The sequence below is a fragment of the Meleagris gallopavo genome, chromosome 6 (genome assembly GCF_905368555.1).
Source record: "Meleagris gallopavo chromosome 6, MGAL_WU_HG_1.1, whole genome shotgun sequence".
In the NCBI taxonomy this organism is placed as follows: Eukaryota; Metazoa; Chordata; class Aves; order Galliformes; family Phasianidae; genus Meleagris; species Meleagris gallopavo.
In genome coordinates, this window is record NC_139409.1 from 30,909,387 (window position 1) to 30,932,530 (window position 23,144).

The 23,144-nt window shown below is 40.3% G+C and overlaps 1 protein-coding gene across 2 annotated transcripts in view; it reads left to right on the forward strand.

The window, feature by feature from the left end:
- The first annotated feature begins 738 nt into the window (after positions 1-738).
- Positions 739-23,144, forward strand: part of STK31 (serine/threonine kinase 31) — a 35,121-nt gene continuing 12,715 nt past the window's right edge. Inside the window, exons 1-12 of one of the 2 annotated variants that reach the window (XM_085226198.1) lie at positions 739-1,610; positions 2,240-2,292; positions 3,694-3,792; positions 4,730-4,804; positions 5,573-5,731; positions 6,763-7,115; positions 8,761-8,947; positions 10,826-10,950; positions 11,636-11,795; positions 15,892-16,014; positions 20,391-20,570; positions 21,959-22,075. In XM_085226198.1, coding sequence (XP_085082324.1) covers positions 1,559-1,610; positions 2,240-2,292; positions 3,694-3,792; positions 4,730-4,804; positions 5,573-5,731; positions 6,763-7,115; positions 8,761-8,947; positions 10,826-10,950; positions 11,636-11,795; positions 15,892-16,014; positions 20,391-20,570; positions 21,959-22,075 — 1,683 coding nt within the window. In that variant the 5' untranslated portion in view covers positions 739-1,558. Of the gene's footprint in view, positions 1,611-2,239; positions 2,293-3,693; positions 3,793-4,729; positions 4,805-5,525; positions 5,732-6,762; positions 7,116-8,760; positions 8,948-10,825; positions 10,951-11,635; positions 11,796-15,891; positions 16,015-20,390; positions 20,571-21,958; positions 22,076-23,144 lie in introns of those variants that run through there. The other variant, XM_085226197.1, reaches the window with a different exon arrangement.

Here is a 23,144-nt window from a genome sequence, read left to right on the forward strand (position 1 = left end):
GTGCAGGAGTTCTGACCTCTCTTCACCAGTGCTGATGACTTTCAAGTAAAAGAAAGTTGGTTTGTTGCTACAAGGCATGCTTTTGACTTCTTGGTACTACACTGTAGAACATCTTGCAGAATTTTTAGTATCCTTACATGAAAAAATAAGTGAAATATATTTTAAAATGTTGCTGGCTGTGAATGAAAACTGGAGACTGCTGTCATGTCTTATGTGGAATTTGCAGATCAGAATGACTCTCAAAGTAACTAATCAGAAATTATCCTAAAAAAAAAAAAACATAATTTTTTACTTCTATTAAAAAAAAAAAAAAAGGAATTTTGTTAAAGGTAAAAGCAGAGATCAGGTGCTGAAGTGTTTGCCACTGACAGTGTTCATTAAACAGCTCAATTTCATGTGCACTTGTTGAGTGCTTCTTTCCTGAGAGAGATCCTGGACTTTGAACGGAATGTTGGAGGGCAGATAAGTTATCGCTTTATGATTTATCTGTGTGCATCTATCTGTCATTCAGCTGCACACATTAACTACTCCTGACTCTGATCCAAGGAATCGGGCACAGGAGATACAGGAATTTGTCATATAGAGTGCTCTAACCCGTTAAAATGTAATTGCATAGGTCTGAGGTAGCACTTAGCAACTTTTTGTGTTTAGAATAATTGGCTTTCAAACGAGTATTTGCCATTATTACAATGCTCAGAGTAGAAGATAATTTTTTTCACTAGTTTTCATTCTCCTATGGAAGAACTGAGGTGTAATATTCATGACACTAAAGACTAGCCAGTGATAAGGGAAGGAGAAGGGGTTCCTTCTGATTCTCTGCTTCTCTGATGCTAAATATAAAATGTGTGTCTTTCTCAGGTTGGGAGGAAGGGAACTGTGTGAATTCACAGCCAGCAATGGTGCAGAATGGTGCAATCAGTGCAGAATTACTTTTGCAAGTTGTCAGAGTCTTTCAAGCACGTCGTGCATATTAAACGGCTCGTTGACAGGTCTCTGTAATGCATTGATCGGGCTGCCCAGGGGAGCGGTGGGCTCACCGTCAGTGTGCGTATGGCACTGAGGGACGTGGTCGGTGAGCACCATGGGGATGGGCTGGTGGTTGGGCTGGATGATCTCAGAGGTCTTTCCCAAACTTAACGACTCTATTCTAGTATTCTAATGAAAGCAGAAGCCTGCTGCTGCTCCAAAACGAAGCGGTAAATGCGCCCTGCTCCCGCCCCCCTCCCGCAGGACCCCGCTCCCTCAGCCGCCCCTTCCCACGGTTGGTGGCCCTGGGGCGGTGTGCGCACGCGCAGGGTCAGCGGCGGGAAACTGCGCGAAAAGCGGCAGCGCGTGCGAGCGGCAGGTCTGCGGCGGTGGCGCCACGCGGTGGGGCTCCTTGTGGTTAAACTCGCTTTGAGCTCCTTCAGCGGGGTCTAATTTGTGGGTAAAGTGAGAGCAGAGAGGGGGGCTGAGGGGTGGAGATCTTGCTTTTAGCGTGAGAGGGGTCTTACGGCTGTATGGGTGATGCTGCCGTTTGCTTCAGCTGAAGGGAGTCTGTGGTGTTTCAGGGGCAGTCATGAGCTCTGTCATGGGTGTTTGCGTGGATGAAGACACGGAGAACGGAAAAGGTAATGTGAAGTTTTTCTTCAAACAGTGTAATCTTACACTTGAGAATAGAGTTAGCCTGGTTTTGCCTGGAGTGAGTTTTGCTTCACAGTGTCCAGTGTGATGCTGTGTTGTGACCGCAGGAGAAAAGCGGCGTTGGTAACGCAGCGATGTTTCGGTTGTTGCTGAGTAGCGCTGCACGGAGCCACAAACCTGCCAGCTTCTCTGCTTCTCCTGCTGTCCTTCCAGCAGAGGTGGGAGGGAGCGGAACCACAACTGCTGACCTAAGCTGGTCGAAGGGATATTCCCTACCTGGGGCAGTATGTGAAAAAACTGTAGAACTGAAGAGTTGCTTGCGCGGGGGCTGTCTGGGCATTGGTTGGCAGGTGGTGAGCAATTGCTTTGTGTACTGCTTGTTTGGTATATTTATGTATTAATATCATAACTACTATCCTTTTTTTCCTCTTCTCTGCCTTAGTTTTTTTTATCTCAACCAATGACTTTTTTTTCCCTTCCCCCCCCAGTTCTCGTCCCCACCCCATTGGGAGGTGGGCAGTGAACAAAGGGCTGTGTGGTGCTCAGCTGCTGCTGGGTTAAACCACCACAAATGTAATGTTTCATTACTATTTTTTTTTTTTCTTCCTCCTTCAAGTTGAGGATGTTGTGGGCTGTCATATTGAAGATGCCATAACGTTTTGGGCACAGGTGAGTTTAAAAAAGAAGGTTAATTTAGATCTCGGAATCACAAGTGCTGTATCATTTAAAACTGAAATCAATCACTTTTCTAAAAAGTCAAAAATAATTCTGTCCATCTGTTTGAACTGTAGCCAGGTTTTCGGGGAATCACTGTGGCTGGAAGAGATAAAGTTCATCCATCAGCGTGTCACCACCATGTCCACTAACCCATGTCTCTTAGTGCCACATGCATGCGTTTCTTGAACACCTCCAGGGATGGTGACTCTACCACCTCTCTGGGCAGTTTGTTCCACAAATATTTGGTATTAAAAAATCTGGTTTAAAAAAAAAAAAGAAAGTTTTTGCTGTTACCTGCAAAATACTGTGGCAGGCAACAGGAGTACCCCAGGAGGCAGCTTGGGGGTGGGTGAGTGTCTTCTTCTCTGTGGGGCACATTTCAGCTGAACTGAACAGGGAATTGTTTGAGGCATCAGGTCCCTTCCATTTTGGGCTATGTGGGCAGGAGGGAGGTGTGAGTGAGATGAAAAGCAGCAGCCTTCATTAATGGGTGCAGAAGGAAGAAGAGAAAACCAGGTGGCTCCGGGTTTACATGGTCTGTTGACTGATGGAGTGTGTGTTAGTCAGCACCTGTCTCACTGTGAGCCCCATGGGCACAGCAGGCACTGGCCATGTTAATAAGAGCTGGGGGGAGAGAGCAGGCTTTGCTTGTACTGTTTATGTAACAGCTTCCTCTTTTAAAATAGAAGTAGATTTAATAGTTCATTCTCCTTTGTGTTCTTACCCTGGTGTTCTGAGTCTTAGTTACAGTGTCTTATTTCATATTGTAAGGTGCAGAAGTTAGGAGTGTACTTCAGAGGATGACAATGTTTGGCTGCACTCATGTTTTCTTTCAGAGCTCTGAATGTTTTGCTTTGAATTACTTGTAAAATTGACATTGAATGTATACCATGCTACTAGATCTGACCCAGCCTCTCAGTGGTTCACATAACCAAGCTGTAACTAGAAAGTATCTGCTTTTCTTAGCTAAACCAAAACCTAAACCTTCAAAGAAAGGAGATGAGGGGTATGCTAGGGCTGTTGTCTCTTGGGTTTATGGAGACAGATACAAAGAACACTGAACACATACAAAAGTTTGTGAGGTGGGATTGATACATGGGGTCTGTGTATTTCTTACAGAATCTCGTAATTAAACAGTTAAAAATGCTCTTTGAGGACTGTTTATTTGGGATATATTTATCTGCCTCTCCATGAAGTTTTGAAAGATGAGAGCAGGCTTACGAATACAATTTAAACCATGAAGTTCTAAACTTTAAGGTGTTCAGCAGCTGCACAACTGTTCTGACTTCATTGTTGTAAGCATCAAGCAGCTATTAAAAATTGCAGTAACTCATGCCCTCTTTCCACACCTAGAATATCAGTAGCTGTAACGACCTCTTGAAATTAAGTTGTGCTCTGGCAGAAGCTTGTCCTCGGGCTCAAGCAGCATTTGGCAAGCTTGATTTTAATAAGGTATGTAGGTTATGCACATATAAAATTTGTTTTTCCCTTGAGTGTAAAAGCTTTAATTGAATGCAGCTATTTTCTTTGCTGTCTTATTGGTCTTTATGTTGTGGGTCTATGCTCTCCAAATCTGTTTAAGAACTGCTGTTGACCCTAACGAAAACGCTTAGTTGTTGTGTGCAAATTTTATTTCTTTCTTCACTTCAGACCTCAGTTAAATTGTGGAACTATATATGTGTGCATATATACATCAATATAAAATTATGGTTTGTAACTACAGATCAGTGCTTTTCTAGAGAAGGGATTCTTTGCTGCCTCTCAGAAAGTGTGGAAGATCAGATGAAAATCTGTAGTGCTTAGTGGGCTATACAAAGTGGTGTTAAGAAGATAACAAGAATACGTTTAGTTGCAGTTTTATGCAACTTTAGTCAATAAAGAGTGGTAGCAACTTTTGTGTTTGTGTGAACTGCTGATGGCTTACTGCAGAAGAAGATTTAATAAAACAGTTTATCTCCGAGCTGTTCTTTTTGTGCAGGTGAATGGCCTTCTGCGTTCCTCTTGAAGAAAACACATTGGCAGCAAACTCAGCACGTTGTGGTGTGACTGTTCCTTTGTTCAGCTTACTAAGCTGTCAGTGCCAATAAAATGTTGTAGCAACACATTTGTAGGAAAAAAACATACGAACCTGCTGTGTAAAACATTAGTTTTTATAGTTGTAAGATTTTCTTTGAGCTATTGTTTGTGGAGTAAAAGCTTATAGTTTTTGAAGCATCTAGCATATGTTGTTATGAGAAATGGGACGTCAAATGCATCACTTTGTTTTCAGAGCGCCATTGAGATCATTCTAGCAGAGTGAAAATAAGATTTGCAATGTGTTACAAATATCATTTTGATCTATGCTTATATTTTCAGATCGCTGTTCTTGACTTTTCTGCCTAATTTTCAGATTTATGGTGGCTGTTTCTCTGAAGATAGATGTTGGTACAGATGTATGGTGCAGCGTATGATCAACAGTGAAAAGGCAGGAACAATTTTTTTTGCCCAGTTTTTATGCATTTGTCAGCTTTTCTATGCTCCTGTGGGAAATAAATGCAACTCCTCCCTCCTCCTTCTAACCTTCCTGTCTGAATAAATATAAAAACCACTGAATATGGATGTGTGACACAAATCCAAGCGACCTGTAATTTTGAATGTTGCTGATGAGAAGACTGACGAGATGTGCCATACTTGCAAAGTGCTGTTGGGATGTCTTGGAAAAAAAATAAAATCACAAGTGGTAGTTAGTGTTGTTAAACGATGCAATTTAATTTCAAGCTGCTGAGAGGTGAAAACGGTAGCTGTTGTGAGATGTGTTAGCACTGATCCAATTGCACTGAAAGGCTTGTTCGTCACATTGGGTGGCTGACACAGAAGGCATGTAGATCCTGTTTAAAATCATGATTTCTGAATGCCTTAGATTGTCTATCTGCCTGTGGAAGCAAGTCTTCTGTATTACTTCCAAGTTGTAATTCTTGGGAGGGGGGAAAAGAATATCACCAATAAATATGTCCTGGTACTCAAAGTTTTCTCAGTTTTTACGCAAGTGTCAGTATGTCAGTTCTTTAACTCTGTGACTTTCTTTGAAGGGTGTGTTAGACTTAGTACGGGTGGGGCTGATTTCTGTCTCAGACACAGTACTATGTGTCACACGCATCTGTTAAAATGCTTGTACTGTAGTTCTTTCCAGTGCGTGTTTTGGTAGGAGGTTCACATAACTTCTGCTTAATTATATTTTATATCATTGTTACAGTGTCAAGTATTATACATTGACTATGGAAATTCTGAGATTATAAATAGATCAGAAATAGTTGAAATTCCTGAAAACTTGCAATATCCAAGTGTTGCCAAGAAGTACAGGCTTTGGGGACTGCAGTTACCAGCTGATCAGAACTTAAACATGTTTGACCAGGTAAGTGGCAGATTTTGAAGCACTTATGATGTGCCTGCAACAGATGGTGCCAAACGTCTATTTAGTGTCTTGAGGAGTTTTCGATGAGCTGAGTGTTCAGCTGTGATAGCAGGACATGCTGAGAAGCACTGATTGCTTGCCCTGAATGTGCTTCAGAAGCTAAAATGGTTCGGTTCACGGTGTGCTGGGGGGGATGATTTTAGAGTACGCCTTTGCAGTTCTGCATACTCAGCAGCTGCTGCCAACAAGACCGATAACAACTCGGAGCTGTTCTGAGTGGCACTGCTCGATCTAGTTTTGAGAAATGATCTTCTTGTGGACACCACCAATTCTGCACTCTTAAAAGTATGCTCTGCTGCTCTCAGCTGCCTTGAGAGCAGCAGTTGCCGGAGGAACTGAACAGGGAGTAGCTGTCTTGCTTGCCGTGTAGCTCTGTGCCATTCAAGGAGATACTGAGACCCCTTGTGTATGGAGTCTCTTCCCTGTAGTCCTATTCATGTTGCTTAATGTGATGAAGACGTGAAAATCTGTTAGGATTTTTGGTTGGTTTTTGTTTGCTTGTTTTTTCCATCACTTTGTATTGCTTGTGGTAGAGCTTTGTTTGCTTGCTGTGTGTTGAAATGATATCTCTTTCCTTCCTCCAGTCTCTTCCACTCTTAAGTGGCAAGCTTATGTTCAGATGTGGTTGAACAAAAATCAAAACTGCTAGTTTATATTTTTGTTAGTGGCATTTTGGACTTACTATCTATAAATGACACCAAATTCTTCAAAGTTAAATAGTGAGAGAGAAATATTGGTGTTGATGTCCAGTCTGGTGTTAACAGAGATTAGATCAGATATAGGCAGAGTTGCACAGATGCACTGTTCTTTCAGAATAAGGGTGTCAAACATATGAAGCTTTATTTGTGTTGCTCCTTGCGTTTTGGTCTTAAATTCTGTTTTGTTTTGGTTTCATAGCAGAAAGTTGTCTAAATTGAGTTGTAAGTTTTCAAAATGACCAGTACACAACATCAGTATATTTTACTTCACAGGGGAAGACGTTCTTGGGTAGCCTCGTTTTTGAAAAAGCAATAAAAGTACGGCAGAAGGCCAGGCAGAAGGATGATATCATTCTTGTCCAGGCAGAATGTGAAAAAGTAGACATTGGAGAAGAGGTGGCCAAGGCAGGGTTTGCTGAAAAGTGCAGATCTCCAGGAAGCACTGAAGATGTGGAAAAGAGAGAAGATGCCATGCAAAACCAGCGTAAGAAGATGAAAGCTCCTGCTCCTCTGTGGGTGAACAGGCCTGGTCATGTGCTGTGCAACCGTCCCAGAGCGGTCTTGGACCCTGTAGCTGCCACTGCAAGGAATCGGGTTTTTGCTGGAAACCGTGTGATTCTTACAAAGTAAGGCAGTGGGATATCAGGGAAAGGTTTGTGTGAGTGTGTGGTCGGTGTAGTTGCTGGGATGTCTTTATATGAGAAGGTAGTGGGGTAAATGATTATCTAAGATGAAAGGTTCTTTTCCTGTCTTCCCAGCATCCAATAATGCTGGTACTGAGTGGAAGAGAGATACAAAAGCATGTGTGTGGTGTGCTGTGGTGATGGGAGTTAGGACAGTAACCTGTACAAAACCTGTTCGTTACTGTTGTTGCATGTTGTTCTTCATTTGCTTTCCAGAGGGAATTTTGTTTGTCTTAATGTGACACTTGTGAAAAAGTAGAAGGTGTAGCATCTGTTAAGCAGTGAACCATAGATGGAAGTGAAGGCTGCAGGGTATTGGGCCTTTTTGAGATTCTGCACTGACAGTCAGTGATGTTCCTTTACGCATCTGTGTGATTGCCACAGGCTTATCCATGAGACTCTTTGTTGCTACTCCCTGTTTATTTACATGCGTTAAAAACTCATTGGACTCAAGTGTGGAATGTGAAAATACTTTCACCTGGCAGGACAAATGTATTTTGGTTATTTATTTGTGCAGGAGCTCAACTGTGTGTGCTTGTAAGAAATAAAGCCAGCAATTGCAGTCTGAAGTGAGCTTTAGGGGGTAGTGGTGTCTGCAGCTTGTAATTACATTGACAAGAGCTAGTGGTAACTTGGCAGTTAGAGTTGTCAGAAATCTTTTAAAATAAACTTGTCCTACAGTTGCTAGGATTGCCATGGCAACAGGCTGCTGGGGAAGATGTTTGTGGATGGAAAAGATGGTACTTCTCATTCAGAGAGCTGCAGTGATGTAAGAAATTACATTCTTAAAAAGCAAAAAACCCAACCCCAAACACCCTGGGTTGGTTAAATTAACAATTAAATCACCGAGGCAGTTCTATGCAGCTAACAAATACTAATATGATATGAAGCGCTCTTTAAAGAAGTCTGAATTTACAGTGTAGTGCCTTATCATAAATCACTTAAATACTCTAAGCTGGCCTGATTTCTGAGTTATGTACACTGCAAATCTAATATTTAAAAAAGAGACAATAATCGTTACTCTCTAATATTATTGTTACGTGACTCTGGCTGTTGAGCTAGCGCTGTGCCCCAAAGAGTCCTGTCTGGTCTGAGCGGCTGGCAGCTGTGGATCCTTTATACCATTTCCACATATTCTGGTGATTTTAGCATGTTGCAGGAGGGCTGTAATCATGAAGGAGAACGAGGTGGAAAGAAAACTGTGATGTAAGTAATGCCATGCAGGAGTAGAGATCCAAAATGCTTCCCTTAAGGTACTTCAAAAAGAAAAGCCTATTCAGTAGGTATAAAATTGGAGTTACTGGCTACTGTGGGTCTGATGTGTGATACAGCAGGAACATAATGGGTTCTCTTCAGATGATGCATTGATGTATGTTGTGCTTCTTGATTGTTTTCTTCTTCAGTGTTGTGTAACAGTCTTTGAAGACTCCAGTGGAGAGAGTTACAAATTGTGAAGAAGTAAAGCATAATTATGTAGATGCTTTTACAGTCTCTTTAGGGGTGTTTTGTAGTCATGGAAACTATATAGCATGAAAGAATGCACAATGTGGTGGGTTTTGTCTTATTAATTCCCCTTAATTTTTTAAAGGGACAAAACACCAGCTTCTGCCCCAATGTTTAACAAAAGTTTGGCATGTGTAAGAGATCAGAACCTGGCTGAAGGGAATGACATCTTTGAAGAGGAGAAAGAAACTCAAAGAAAGGAGAATGTAAATCTATTGAGAAGACAGAAGGAACTAGAACTGGAAGTTGAGCATCTGAAAGGTGAACTTCAGGTATATGAACATCTTTTTTTTTTTTTTTTTTTTAACAGGCTTCTTTCCTGCTTGTAGATGTTTTTCATGGTGCTTCTGTCTTGTAGCTTCTTCAGGCTGCAGTTCAAGGCTGTGCCCTGCTGTTTGAAATACAACAGGATCACACTGGTTGGACGGAGACTTGGTTTTCCCCAATGCAGGGCATGCTGGTGGTGTTGTCACGTGCACTGTGGTCCAGGCTACACCCTCACTCCCTTGGGTGTATGTAGCAGCTTGCTGCTGCACTTAGTGCAGTTTGAGCTTTGAGTTTTGCATTTTGTGATTAAAAACATGCTTTGTTTCTAAGGATGTTGTCCATGCCTTTTTCGCCTCGCTTAAAGGCTAAATAAAACTCTGCATACTAGGCTGAAAACTCCAAAGCATCACAGAATCATAGCAGCTATTGAATTTTAGGACTGGAGGAAAATATTTGTTTTCTTAATTGCTGCTTAATAGAAAAGATGCAAATACCACATGCTTGTATTTCTTCCAGGGAAATACAATTCCTCCTAACATTGTGTGAGAAGTGCAGTACTTAATTACTGATAGGCTTCAGAATGCTGTGTGGTTTTGTGTGTTAAACATCAGGAGTGAGAAGAGGTCAGCGTATGAAGGGATGTAATTCTTGCACGAGTTGAGAAAAATATCTTGCAACCTCTTAAACGTAGAGATAAGAAGGAAAATGTAGCATTGTGTAAAGCATTCTGATGCCCTCAATACCGAGATTGTGAAGAAGAGCTCCTTTCTATTTCTTTCTTGCTTTAATGAGACTGCTGGTAACCAGGCTCTCCCTTGAATACTCAGTTTCTACACGCACTGACCTGTTACAGTACGGGTTTGTCATCAGCTAAAGATACCATGTTTGTGTACTCATGCAAATTAAATTTACAAATAACAGAATAGGATCTGAAGTTAAGAAAAGTTCTTTAAATTCAAGGAGTTCTTAAAAGCATTTCTTAACTATATTCTGATTATTTTTTTTTTTTAAGGTGTTTTCTACAAATTTTAATTACCTTTTGTTGACTGGAAGAAAATGCTTTAAAAGAAATGGTTGTGGATGTTCTGCTGAAGTATGAAAATCTTTGCTTGTTGCTAAAAACACTGAAGTGATGTGGTTTTAGAAAGGGCTATAGGTGATGGTTGCTGCTTTGAGGAATGCTTCAGAGATGTCCTACAGTCATTAGGTTTTAAATGCTCATCAGTAAATACAAAACTGTGTGTAGTATGGGGTGGGTGTTTTTGTTTTTGTTGGGGGAGGTTTACCGTTTATAATACATATGTAGCAAGTCTAGAGAGGTTGACAGTCTCTGAAGACTGTTCTATTATTTCAAGTGGGGTTTGTAAGAGCATCTCAGTGGTATGAAAGCAAGGCCTTTTAATTTCAGGTTGTCCCTTGTAGAACGTAGCCTGATTTTTTTTTTTTTCTTTGTTTTTCTGCTGAGAAAATTCTTTGTGAAAAGATCAGTATGGTTGTAAGTACAGCAAGAACTGTACTGCACTGTTTTAGGTGTGATTACGGGAGTGAGGATTGAATGTGGTCCCAAACGTGACTTCCCTAGACTAATGCTTTGCAATTTTTCAGTAAGAAAAAAAATTAATTCCGTATTGTCTTAAAGGATGCTAGCAAATGAGGAGTACACTTAAACACATGGCTACTAAAATGAGAGGAAGGAAATGAACCAAGGACTGACAAGAAGCTATTAAAAGTAAAAACATTTTCATATTGGTTTTTGTGTTCTGAGGCATTTTGTCAGTGTTTCAACAGCAGCTAGGCTTTTAAAGGTTTAAACTATGGTCTGTGTGTTAGTCATCCCAGCTGATTCTGTCCTTCTATCTGAAACATTACTCCAAAATTGACAGATAATTAATCAAGAGAAGGAAGCATCCAGGAAAAGAGCTGAATATCTCGAGGAAACCCTGCATGAGTACATTGGAACAAAAATGAAAGATTTGGCTGCTAAGGTGAAGATGTTGAAAGAAACTAGGTATGTATTTGTTTCTAAAATAGTACTTTTTATTATTGCCCTGTTTATCCCCTGAAAGCATACTTTTTGTTTCCCAGGTTCTTTTCTAGGAAAAATAATGTGTTGAGAGGGTAATCCCCAAAACCAAGGCTTAAACTTGAGGGTTTTTTTCTTTTTTTTTTTTCTCACACTAGGATTTGTTGCCTTTCAATTCCAGCTTTAAGGAAGATGCTCATTACTATTTAGGTTAGGTACCTTTATTGCTGGTAGAGGTATATCTCACTGGGTAGTTGAACTTAGCTCTCTAGTATTAAAAGAAGGAATGAAACTGCAGTGGGGCTGAGACTCGAAATAGAAATGACCGTCAGTGCCTTTAAGAAGGAGCATACATAATAACTCACTTACATGTTCATGACAGTTGAATAAAGAAAATGCAGAGGGGTGAAATAATACAGAATAGAAATTAAGAGTGTAATACTGAGATAGAATGGACATACTCTTGGTACTTCCTTCCTCAAAGAGAGATTTAACATCTGAGGGAGGCACACTGCTACAACTGCCTTGTGGTAGAAACTAGGTTAACGTGATAGTTGTCGAGCTCTGTATGTTGAAGGTGAGTGAATAGCACTGATTTCTAAAGTGTTTGAGTTCTGGGGAAAAATAAGTATTTTCTGGATAAAAAGTCTGTTTCTTCCTTAATATTCAGGCTTGCAAAAAAGAATGCTGGTTTTGGGGAGCAGCTTTCACAAGCCATAAAACTGGTTACAGAAGGAAATATCACTGTTCCATGTTCCTTGGAAAAAGTGCAGGAGCTTTGGACAGAGTATGACTTGGCTCAGGAGAGGATTCAGTTATGCAAAAACGTGGTATGTTTTGACAAGAGTGTGTCAGTCTTGTGAGTGTACCGGGGTATCATGAGCACAGAAAGGAAATGTGACCTGGCAAAAGGCAGACATCAGATCTTTGTTACCTGCTGCAACGGATAAATTCATTATGAACTGTTATTTTTCTATTAAATGTAGATTACTTTGACACCCTTGATAGTTATGAAGACATGTAAGGATATCAGAAAGCATTGATTTAAGGGCTTCTATTCTGTAATAATTAAAAACCACTTTAGCTGTGCAGCTGATGTGTCTTTAAAACCTTTCTTGAAGCAGCAAGCCACTACAGTATTATGTAAGTCGCTCTCGTGGGGGTGTGTAGGGAAATTGGTATGCAAATAGCAACTGTGCAGGAAGATGGGCTTGTATGGGGGAAAGATGCCATCTAGTGTAACTTCTCAGCTGCTACAATCAGTGAAAGCCTGCCTGAGTATGTAGAAGTGGCTGTGATGATAAATATGCTTCTGTACTGCCTCTCGGTGGATATGCTGCTCTGGAGAACAGGAGGCTTCTGTGCTCTGTGGCAGATGGTGTGGTTTGGTGGGGCTGGGAAAGTAGCAGTGCCCTGGGAACATGGCAGCAAACATGTTGTATTCTCATATATAAACTGAAACCTTTTAAAATGTCTTTGCTAAAGAGGTATTGCAGCATTTCAGTGAATTTAATAGCTCATGAAATGGGCTAAAAAATAATAAACAATATGGTTGAATAAAATAGATTCTGTTCTTGTGCAGGGCAAGAATTAGAACATGTGTAGCATAGCTCACATTCAGTTGCTGTAGGTGAGAAGAGATTCTTTTATTTACTGATAACTTAGTCAAATGTTTAAGGTAATGTGTTAGAAAACATACAGCATTTTGGGCTTGCTTTATATAGGCTGGCAACATACAGAAGAATAGCTGCTGCTGCTACTTTTCTCTCCTCTGAGTTGCTAACCCCAGAAAGCAGTGTTCTTCCAGGAAATGCTTCAATGCTTCCTGTAAAGAGGTCTCAGTTCTGAAGAGTGCTTCAGGATTTCTTTTTTTTTTTTTTTTTTTTTGAATGAATTTACTTTTATATGTTAGACCACCTTGATATTGCCATTCTTTTAATTGTGGGTGGCTGACAATGATGTTGTCTACAGGATGCATTGTAGTGTTGAACTACACTTAAAGTTAAAAGAAGTTGAAATGCTATGGACAGGCTGGACTGTGTTCTTCCAGGTATGTTTGTTTTAGCACTGTTTTGTGTTGGCAAGGTGTGGCCACGCAACAGCCTGAAAACCAGTTCTGTTCAGAAATGAACCCCCCGCCTTCCATTTTGGCATTGTTCCTAATTACCTTAAACTAAGGCGTAAATGAATGGTGGCACAAACTCTTATGACTTCTCAGGAGCCCTCTGTGGCTTTCAAAGATTCCTGCTGTGGAAGGATGTCATGCCAGTGTCCCTAATATTTTAAATAGGGGAAAAGGAGAAAAGACAGGAGTTTGCTGAGTGTCAGGTATCCCCTAGAGTGCCTGAGAACTGCAAAGGGTGTGCAGATGGGGATGTGGGCTGAAGAGTAGAGCTCTCTTGAAGAGTTAACTTAGTTTTCAAGATGAACTGCTGGAATTAGGACATTCCAAGGCTCTTGTAGAATTTGCCTGTGGGTATAAGAAATGTCCAAGATGCTCACAGTAAAATGATCTGCTTGTTATTCTGCTTGATGTCCTTATTTAAATATTTAACAAATATTTTTAATAGCCAGCAACATCAGCGTACTCAGTTGCACTTTGTTTCCCATTTAGTGGAAATGAGATGCCAGTATATAGGAAGCCCACTGAACCCAAACAGGTGGAAGAAATAGCTGCCTGTTGAGCTATAACAGATTGTTTAACTCTGTTTGCTTTGTCTGTCGACTTAGCTGCCAAAATTAGTTTTATAAAGTTAAATATTGCTATTAGATCACCTAAGCAACGTGCTCTTCCTTTAACTTTTCTCTCTCCCTGTAACAAATCTGGTTTGTCAGCTCTTGAAAGTAAATGTTTTATCTTGCTTTTGGAGAAACCTAGTGCATCTTAAACAGTATTACAGGTAAGCTCAGCAGAATTTGAACGTACAGTAAGAGGTGTTTCAGTGTTCATGTTCTGTAGTTTCATAGTTGATTTATGCTGATTTAACTTGGTCACTTTTGATTTGTTCTTATTTTTTAATACTTTCTTTATTTCTTTAGACTAAATATCCTCAAATGAAGGTGTGTGGTTGAATTGTTTGGTCATGAATAAGATGGTTATGTAATGGATGTCTTGGAAACATAACAATTAGTGAACTGAGATGGTACTGAGGTATGATTTGCATAAAAACAACGTAGGTTGCTCATCTGGAGTGGAAGGGCTTAAAAATGTACCTAAAGGTCGCCATAGAATTGGATGTAAACTGTATGCTCGATATGGGAAGGATATATACTGAAATAGGAAGGACATTGCTGGTTACTTAAGCAGCTCTTGTGTGAAACTTTACTGAGAGAGTGGCAGCTTTACAGGTAAGGGAACGGGGATAATTGGAAGTTGCTCTGATTGCAGTGTATGCTCCTAGTGTAACTTTGTAATGCGAACACTGCATACTCAGACACTGTAAGCAGTGTTTTATGGAGTGTTGCTTCATTTATGTTTTGGAATTAGAAATCAGATTCAAGGTTTGCTTTATGAAGGTGGGATAAATAGAGCAGTTTAATGAGGATGCTGATGCCAGTGCTAGTTTTAACTATTTTGCATCCTGCAAGTTAGTAATTGGCACTAAATAAAGCCAAAATCTGATGCCAAAAGTAGTGAGGGGCTGAAAACATGGACTAGAAAGTATCCATGGAAAAGCGTTTTTCTCTTGCTTAGGAGGTCATGGAGGTAAGAAGGCATTGATGAAGTGGTTGCACTATTTAATCCTGCTCTTAGAGCCTCTAGTAATAAAGATTGCTGTTCTTGGAAACAAGTTGCTGAGCTGGACTGATGTTTGGTGTGACTGAGACTAATCGGGTGCTGGGGTTTTTGTGCCTGTTTGAGGTATGAGATGAATAAATCACTTTTCTAGGTATAGTTTGAGAAGTTTTCAGCCTGTTGATTTCACTATCTGCTGCTGCGATGAGCTTAAGTCTTTGTAATGTAGGCTTTCAAAATAGTCAGTGCTCTCTGGAGTTATGTAACAGGTGTTTCCTGAGGCATGCACTGTTATATGCACCCAGAGGAGACTTGTGGCTCTTGAGCCACGTATTGACTTCCTGGTCTCATACTCTGTCCTGTGCAGACTATTGAATTGATGCTAGTGCTTGAGCTGCATTAGTTGGAGTTTGGTTGCTTGGTGGAATCTTCTGCTGCACTTAAGTCTTTATTATTGCTTTAGAAATGGTAATATTTCGCAGAAATCTTGTCTTGGAAAGTGTTCTGTATGACAAGGTGTCCTTCAACATTTTTATGCCACGTTGAATATTCTTTCACAATCTAGCCTGTAAAAATGATGTGTGTGCTTAATTACCAGAAATGCCCAGAAAGCAGAGTGCCTTTAAAACTTCTTTTTGGTTGTTTGGTGTTTTCTTAAGCATGGAAGTAATAGTTTAAGTTCTGTGTTAGAACTTAATGCACCGATATTTGTTTTTTATTATCCAGTCCATTTATGTCTGTCTGGCTGAATTACATCTGTTCAATTGCTAATCTAGGTTTTAGGTTTTAAAATAGCATGTGATGCAGTTTGTGGAGGTGAATGTAGAACATGCCCTTAAGTCTTTACAGCAGGTCTGTAAAGCTGTACTTTGGTTTTTCACATTCATATGTGTTTTCATATTTCTGTTGGCACATTGTGTTAAATCATTATTGAAAGAACACTGCAAACATGTTTGAGTGTAGATTTCAATTTCCCTCACCCATTTCAAGAGATTCGATATTGATTAGCCTGTTAAGGTACCTTGTCTGATAGGAATGTGGGATACTTCTCCAAGCAGCAGAGCTAACACTGCCAGTTGTCCGGAGGAAGCTTTTCATTTCCTAGAAAACTACTTAGTGTTCTCATTTATCATCTGTGTTGCGTGTGGCATTTGTGTGCAAGTTACTGATTCGCTTTTCTTTCTGCATAGGATGAAAGAGATGATTTGATTACAAAAAGAAATGAGGTGCAACAAAACTTGTATTCTACAGTTAAAGAATTTATTTTGGAAGTGGATCAACTGCTCATCTGTGAGCGCTCGAACATATTACAGGTATGGCAGGAGTTCTTATTACTGAGTCTGAAACAGAAACATTTCCAAAGGTTCTCATAAACATTTTATGGCTGTAGACCTAAGCAGCAGATGAAGCATAGGAGTCACTTCTGAGTTAAACTGTACATCTGACACTTGTGATTCTCAGCATTTCTTGTGATCTTGGTCTTCAGGATGTTTTGTTTCTAGAAACAAATGATTTTGATCCGGGATTTGGGCAAGAGTTTTATCTTTATATATTGTGTTAAGAATTCAGAGAACACAGAAGATGAGCACTGATAAGAATCTACAATTCAAGAAAATTATAAGTGAGGAAATAGTCTCTGTAGATGCAGTAGGAACTCTTGAAAATTACTAATGGAAGTACTACCAAACTGGTATTGGGGGTTTTATTACTGGAAATAAATTATTTCCTTCTTTTTAATTGCAGAAATACTACTTTTATTTTGACTGTGCAGGTGTATGGACAGTGAAAGATGTTATTAGCTTGACAGCTTGTGCAAATCCTGGACACTTATTGGGAGTTGGAATTTCATGATCTTTGAGGTCCCTTTGACTCAAGCCATTCTGTGATTCTTCCACAAAAGTACAGAATTGGGTTCCTATGGAGAAGTGCCCCAATTAAAGGCAGGATGCAGATTTAAATAAGGTTGGAGCAGCATTACTAAAATAAAAGCATCCCTTAGAAACTGGAATTGATCAATTTCTAATGGAATTATAACACTATTTGGGAGTATGCTTTGATGCACTTATTTTTAGTTACAAGTCTGAAGTGCAGGTTGGTGTCGTCTTAGAAAAAAGTTTGAGTATCATTTCATAGCTTTCCATAATTTGGGGCCCTGTATGGGTCCTGTTTTCTTCAAACAGAAGAAAACTGTGATGTGGTGGTTTTTTTTTTGTTGTTGTTGTTGTTGTTTTTTTTGTTTTTTTTGTATGAATATAGAGGTTGTGTTGTGCTAATCCACTAGGTGGTAGGCATTAAACGTTCCCTGGATAATTGTACTGCAGTCAAATTGCAATAGTTTGTCTGGAAGATATTTGAAAGAATACTGAAATGCTGTGGTGTGTATTAATTGAGTTCTGTGCTTTAGCTTAACTGTGTTGATGCCCTTCTCTTTTATTAGAAGGTAGATGATGCAAGTTGTTTTTCTGAATGGAACAGGAAGGTTCTGTGAGAACTATGGCTGCTACGTTACGGAGCTGAAGAGGTCATGCTTTTTTTTCTGGGACAGCACAGTATTTTCCTCTCTCAGAAGAGCAGGAGATTGGGAATTAATGCCTGTCTCACTGAGGCTCTACATTGCAAACCCACCCTTGTTTGCATGTTTCTTTTGATTTGAGACTTTCTGGTGAGAACTGTTACTGGCCTGAGCTACAGACAAATTCAAACAGCTTCTGCCTCAGTTGAATCCAACTGACCCAAATAAACAGTTGTTTTTTAGATCCCTGCTTTCCAAGTGGTAAAATTGCATGTTTATATAAAAGATAAATGGGAAGAAATAGGACTTATAAATAAGACTCTTTTCCTTGAGGACTGTCTGGAATATGTTCAGGGGCTTTTCTGGTGTGACCGGTTCTGTTTCTGTAGGCATGTCTTATTCATATAAAGCTTGTGCCACCTGGCTCACAGGAAATGACTGTTTTAAACAACCTATTATGCTGACTACATGATATTTGCAATCAAGTTAGAATTTTATAAGATTGTATTTTATTGCCTTTTGGAAAGGCTCTTGATAGAGTGACTTAAATTGTGTTACACGTTGCTTTTTCAGTAGCACTGACTGAGTCTCAAAGAGTCTTTGATGTTGGCTAAGCTGAAAGCTATCACATAAGGAGGAGAAAGAGAAGTGTTCTGCTGTTGTTTTTTCTTTGTCTACATGAGCAAGATGTTTTTAGGGAAGGCCTATGATACATAAAACTTCTCCATCTCAGAAGAGAAAAAAGTGCAACATTATGTATAAGTAAACTTTCATTAGCCCTTTCCAGAATTTCTTTAGTCATCTTATTGCAGGGAACAATGTGTATAAGTGTAATAGTCCATCTTCAGGATGGACTTTGAAAGCTGAAGAATGCCACTTACTACAAAAGCACAAGACAATGTAGTCAAATCATAGAATCATAGAATGGCCTTGGTTGAAAAGGACCACAATGCTCATCCAGTTTCAACCCCCCTGCTATGTGCAGGGTCGCCAACCACCAGACCAGGCTGCCCAGAGCCACATCCAGCCTGGCCTTGAATGCCTCCAGGGATGGGGCATCCACAACTTCCTTGGGCAACCTGTTCCAGTGTGTCACCATCCTCTGTGTGGAAAAACTTCCTCCTAATATCTGACCTAAACCTCCTCTGTCTTGGTTTAAAGCCATTCCCCCCTTGTCCTGTCACAATCCAACCTTGTAAACAGTCATTCTCCCTCCTATTTATAAACTTCCTTCAAGTACAGGAAGGCCACATTAAGGTTTCCCTGGAGCCTTCTCCAAGCTAAACAATCCCAGTTCCCTCAACCTTTTGTCATAGGACTGCTGCTCCCAGCCCTCTGATCACCTTAGTGGCCCTCCTTTGGACCCATTCTAAGAACTCCATGTCCTCCTTGTGCTAGCAGCCCCTGGATGCAGTACTCCAGATGGTGTCTGATGAGGGCAGAGTAGAGGGGGACAGTCACCTTCCTCTCCCTGCTGGCCATCCCTTTTTTAATGCAGCCCAGAACACAGCTGACCTTTTAGGCTTCACGCACGCACTGCTGGCTCATGTCCAGCTTCTCATCCACCAGGACCCCCAAGTCCTTCTCCACAGGACTGCTCTCAAGGAGATCTTCCCCCAGTTTGTATAAATACCTGGGATTGCCCCAATTCAAGTCCAGCAGCCTGCACTTGCTGTTGTTGAATCTCGTTATGTTCTCATGGGCCCCCTTCTCCAGCCTATCCAGGTCCCTCTGGATGGCTTCCCTTCCCTGCAATATATTGATTTATCAACTGCACTGCTCTGCTTGGTGCTATCTGCAAACTTGCTGAGGGTGCACTCAATGCTGTCGTCTATGTCATTGAAGACGTTGAAGAGCCCTGGTCCCAAGGCTGACTCTTGGAAGGCACCACTTGTGGCTGCCTTCACCCCAACACAGAACCATTAATCATAACCCTTTGGCTGCATCCAGCCAACCAGTTCTTAATTCACTAAACAGTTCATTCTTCAAATCCACACCTCTCCAGTTTAGAGAGAAGAGTGTGGTGAGGGACAACGTCAAAGGCTTTGCAGAAGTCCAGGTAGATGACATCCATTGCCTTTCCCCTGTCCACTGATGCTGTCACTCCATCATAAAAGGCCACCAGACCTTTTAGGCAAGATCTGCCCTTGGTGAAGCCATGCTGGCTGTCTCGAGTCACCTCTTTATCTCATATGTGCCTTAACTCAGCTTCCAGGAGGATCTGCTCTATGATCTTCCCAGGCACAGATGTGAGGCTCACTGGCCTGGAGTTTCCTGGGTCTTCCTTACTCCCTTTCTTAAAAATGGGAGTAATGCTTGGTCAAGTGTTTTTCAGCATGACTTTCTACTTGGATGCAAGGAAGGCTGCCTTCTGTTGAAATATTTTCTCAATTTTTGACATTGACATAATGACCTGCTTGTTGTTCAGGTCATTTGACAGGTCTTATTTTTAAAAGTGATTTCTGTTTGCCATGAGCTTTAGCTTTAGTGCCTTTCCTATGTATATACTACTGATCTGATTTCCAAATCAAAAGGAGGTTTTTAATACTTTTGCCAGAATATACAACATCTAGGTGGAAGTAAATGTTTCTAGGTTGTGAAAATAACTTCAGAGGTCCTTGGGGATATCGGGCACAGAGATGGTTTGGTTCCATCTGGAGATTGGTGATGAAAGTTTCAGAAGAGCTTTGCCTAATGACTCTTAATGGGAGAGATCAGTGTCCAGAATCATCTATGAGACATCAGGCTGCTCACCTTGTTCTCTAGTACAAGTTCACTTTGTTTTGAGGAACGTTATAAATTGAACCTATTCTTGCTTTTTCTCCCAATGAACATGGTGTCAAAGTCCAGTCTGTAAGTGGAAGAGCGTGGAACACTTCTGTCTTGTTACGATCTGTTTTTTGTGGTCTTTTCTTTCCATATTTTGAAGGCAGTATCAGACTCAGTAGTGTGCTATTCTTCTCTGCATTGCGTTTCCTGATAGACACTGCCAGGAAATTTGGCAGCAAAGTGGAGTATAAAAAGAACTTCACTGTAAGAGGATTTTGTGATAGCACTACCTGCTGACATAAAACTAGTGTTTACTCTTTCTGCATTAATTTTTTTTTTTAATATAATGCACTGGTAAAAAGTACTTTTTATGTGCTGACATGCTGTTTTTGTTTGCTTAATGCACAGGAACTCTCTGTTTCTCTGGAGATGATTTATGGTCAAGTTTGTGAGGTGAATGACTCTGAAGAGGTATTTGAGCAGTTCCTTAAGTGGAAGCATGCTAAAATAGAGGAGTTCATTGATATTAGAAATAATACAGATGCTGCTTTGCAAACTCTCACTGACTTGTTCAGTGGCATCCTAAAGGTAAAGCAAACAAGTCTTATCTTTCCTCTTCCTGAAAAAGATGAAATATGATGCATATAACCAAGCTTGTGTGCAGTAGTCATTAGCAGAGAGGGAGATAGGCTTTGTGCATAACAACAGTAGAACTTAGCTGCAGTACACAGGGAGAAGGGTTTATGCTTTCATATGAAAGGACATCTTTTATATTAAGCAAAGTGCTTTTGTGTAACTTGTGTGAATGAAATACTTTAAAGGATTAAAGTGGCCTTTGGATAGAAACACCTCATATTTTAAATGTGGAGATTGGCAACCCTGCCTGTAACAGGGGGGTTGAAGCTTCATGATCCTTGAGGTCCCTTCCAACCCAGGCCATTCTGTGATTCTATAAATGTCTGTAATCTGGTGTAACATGCATCAAAATCTAGAATGGAATTGGATCAGTGATAGATACAGGTTTTTGTTTTTAGAGAATGATGGCTCCTTTCCACTGTATAACTCCAAAATTTTTGGAAGCAATATATAGTTTGAATGTGACTATAAAAGTTTCTGTTTATTTAAGACAACAAAATATTTTTGTGATCTTTAGTGAAATACCCATGCTTGACAGGTAAATAAATGAGGAAGAGTTTAATGCTTCCTACTATGAGGATGTATATTGCACATTAAATACAGAAACAAATTTTCATTGCAGTTCTTGTTGCCATTGTAATTAATAGATGAAATGTAATTAGTAGACGAAAGTAACAAAGTTTTGCCAAAAACATCCAATGCAATTATAAACTGATCTTACTGACTCAATCTAGTGTTTTCTGTATCTTCATCTGAAAGCTGTTAGTTCTGCCTTGTTTGGAAGTATGCAAGGTTTGCTGGCGGAAATCTTTAACTTTACATCACCTTTTATCAGCAGTGAATTAGATCCCAAGGTGCATCTTTATCTCAAGCAGCATCTCCATTTAAAAAAAAAAAAAAAAAAAAGCAAATTTATCTCCATATTAAAAAAAAAAAAAAAAGCCCACTCAGCACTGAGATTGCCACACTGAGCTTTGGTATCAGCATTTTGCATATCACTGTGTGGACAGCATTGATGTTGATTTTGCACGTTAGACCCAACAGTGGGAGGATTAGGATTTGTCTGCTGTATTTCTTTTTTTTTTTTTTTTTCTCTTAATCATAGTGAGATTAGGAAAGTAAAATGCGATCAAGGCAAGAGTCAACTTTTGCTTGCTATGTTAGTTCTAGGAATTGCTGTGTCACTGAAGCATCAGGCAGTTAAAGATGATATTTGACATACATTCTGATTAGATCTCCATTAGTGATGATTTTTGTATTCTCTTGTCTGTTCTGGTAATTGGAAGCTAGCAGATAATGAGAAGATAGCAAGGTTGATTTTATTTTTTTCCCTCTTGAAGTGTTTTGACCTGAGCTCAGAAGCATCTTCTGATACAGAGGAAGTTCCCGGTAATGTGGATGAAGCTCTCAAAGAAGCTGAGTTGTGTGTTTGCAAAGAGCTGAAGACAGACTTAACAGTATGTTTCTTTCTTAATTTTGTTTTATTTTCATTCTTGGGCCAGGGGATAGGAGAATGTGATGAAACATTACTCCAGTTGTTTCTTGGAGAGAAAAGAATGTTGTCCAGGCAACAGGCAGAGGGCAGCCTTGGGTTACAGGAACGTAGCTCTATGATTGACTTAACTAAGAAATACTGAGAAAACTAATGCTTCCCTCTATAGAAGCAGAGAAGCATTCTTTAAGCTGCTGTGAGTTTTGGTACTGGTGCTGAAAGTATAAGTGATAAGTAAGTATTCTGTTGCAGAATTCTTCCATTTTTAGTGACGAAATACTATTCATCTGCTTTTTGCATGAGACAAGTGTTCTTCATTAGGAATCTTTTGATACTTGTCAAAGTTTTCTCCAGTTGTTTACCTGTTCTGTTGTTTTTCCTCCATCTTTTGCTAACTCTCATAAGTACTTGTGTTGTCTATATGGTAAAAGTCCCTTCTATGCCACGGAATCATTATGGTTGGAAAAATTCACTGAGATCTAGTCCAGCTGTTGACCCATTACCAAGATGTTATTGGCCTTGGCCATCTGGACACACAGCTGGCTTATGGTGGTGAGCCATGGTGACCTGTCAGCTAACACTCCCAGATCTGTTTCCACTGTGCAGCTTTCTGATCCCTCAGCCCCAAAGCCTGTAGCATATTGCATTGGGTCATTGTCACCAAAGTGCAACACGTGGCACTTAGTCTCATTGAAGCTCAACCCTTTTGCCTCAGCCCATCAGTCCAGATCCCTCTGTAGGGCCTTCCTACCCTCAGGCAGATCGACGCTTCCTTCCACTTCATGTTGTCTGCAAAGATGCTGAGGGTGCATTCAATCCCCTTGTTCAGATCCTCCGTGAAGATATTAAACAGCATTGGCTTCAGTACCGACCTCTGAGAAACACTGCTCACGACTGGCTTGCCAGTAGGATTTAAGTCCATTCAACACCATTCTCTGAGCCCAGTTATCCAGTCAGTTTTTTATCCAGCAATGAGGACACCTGTGCAAGTCATGGGCTGCCAGCTTCTCCAGGAAAATGATGTGGGACGCAGA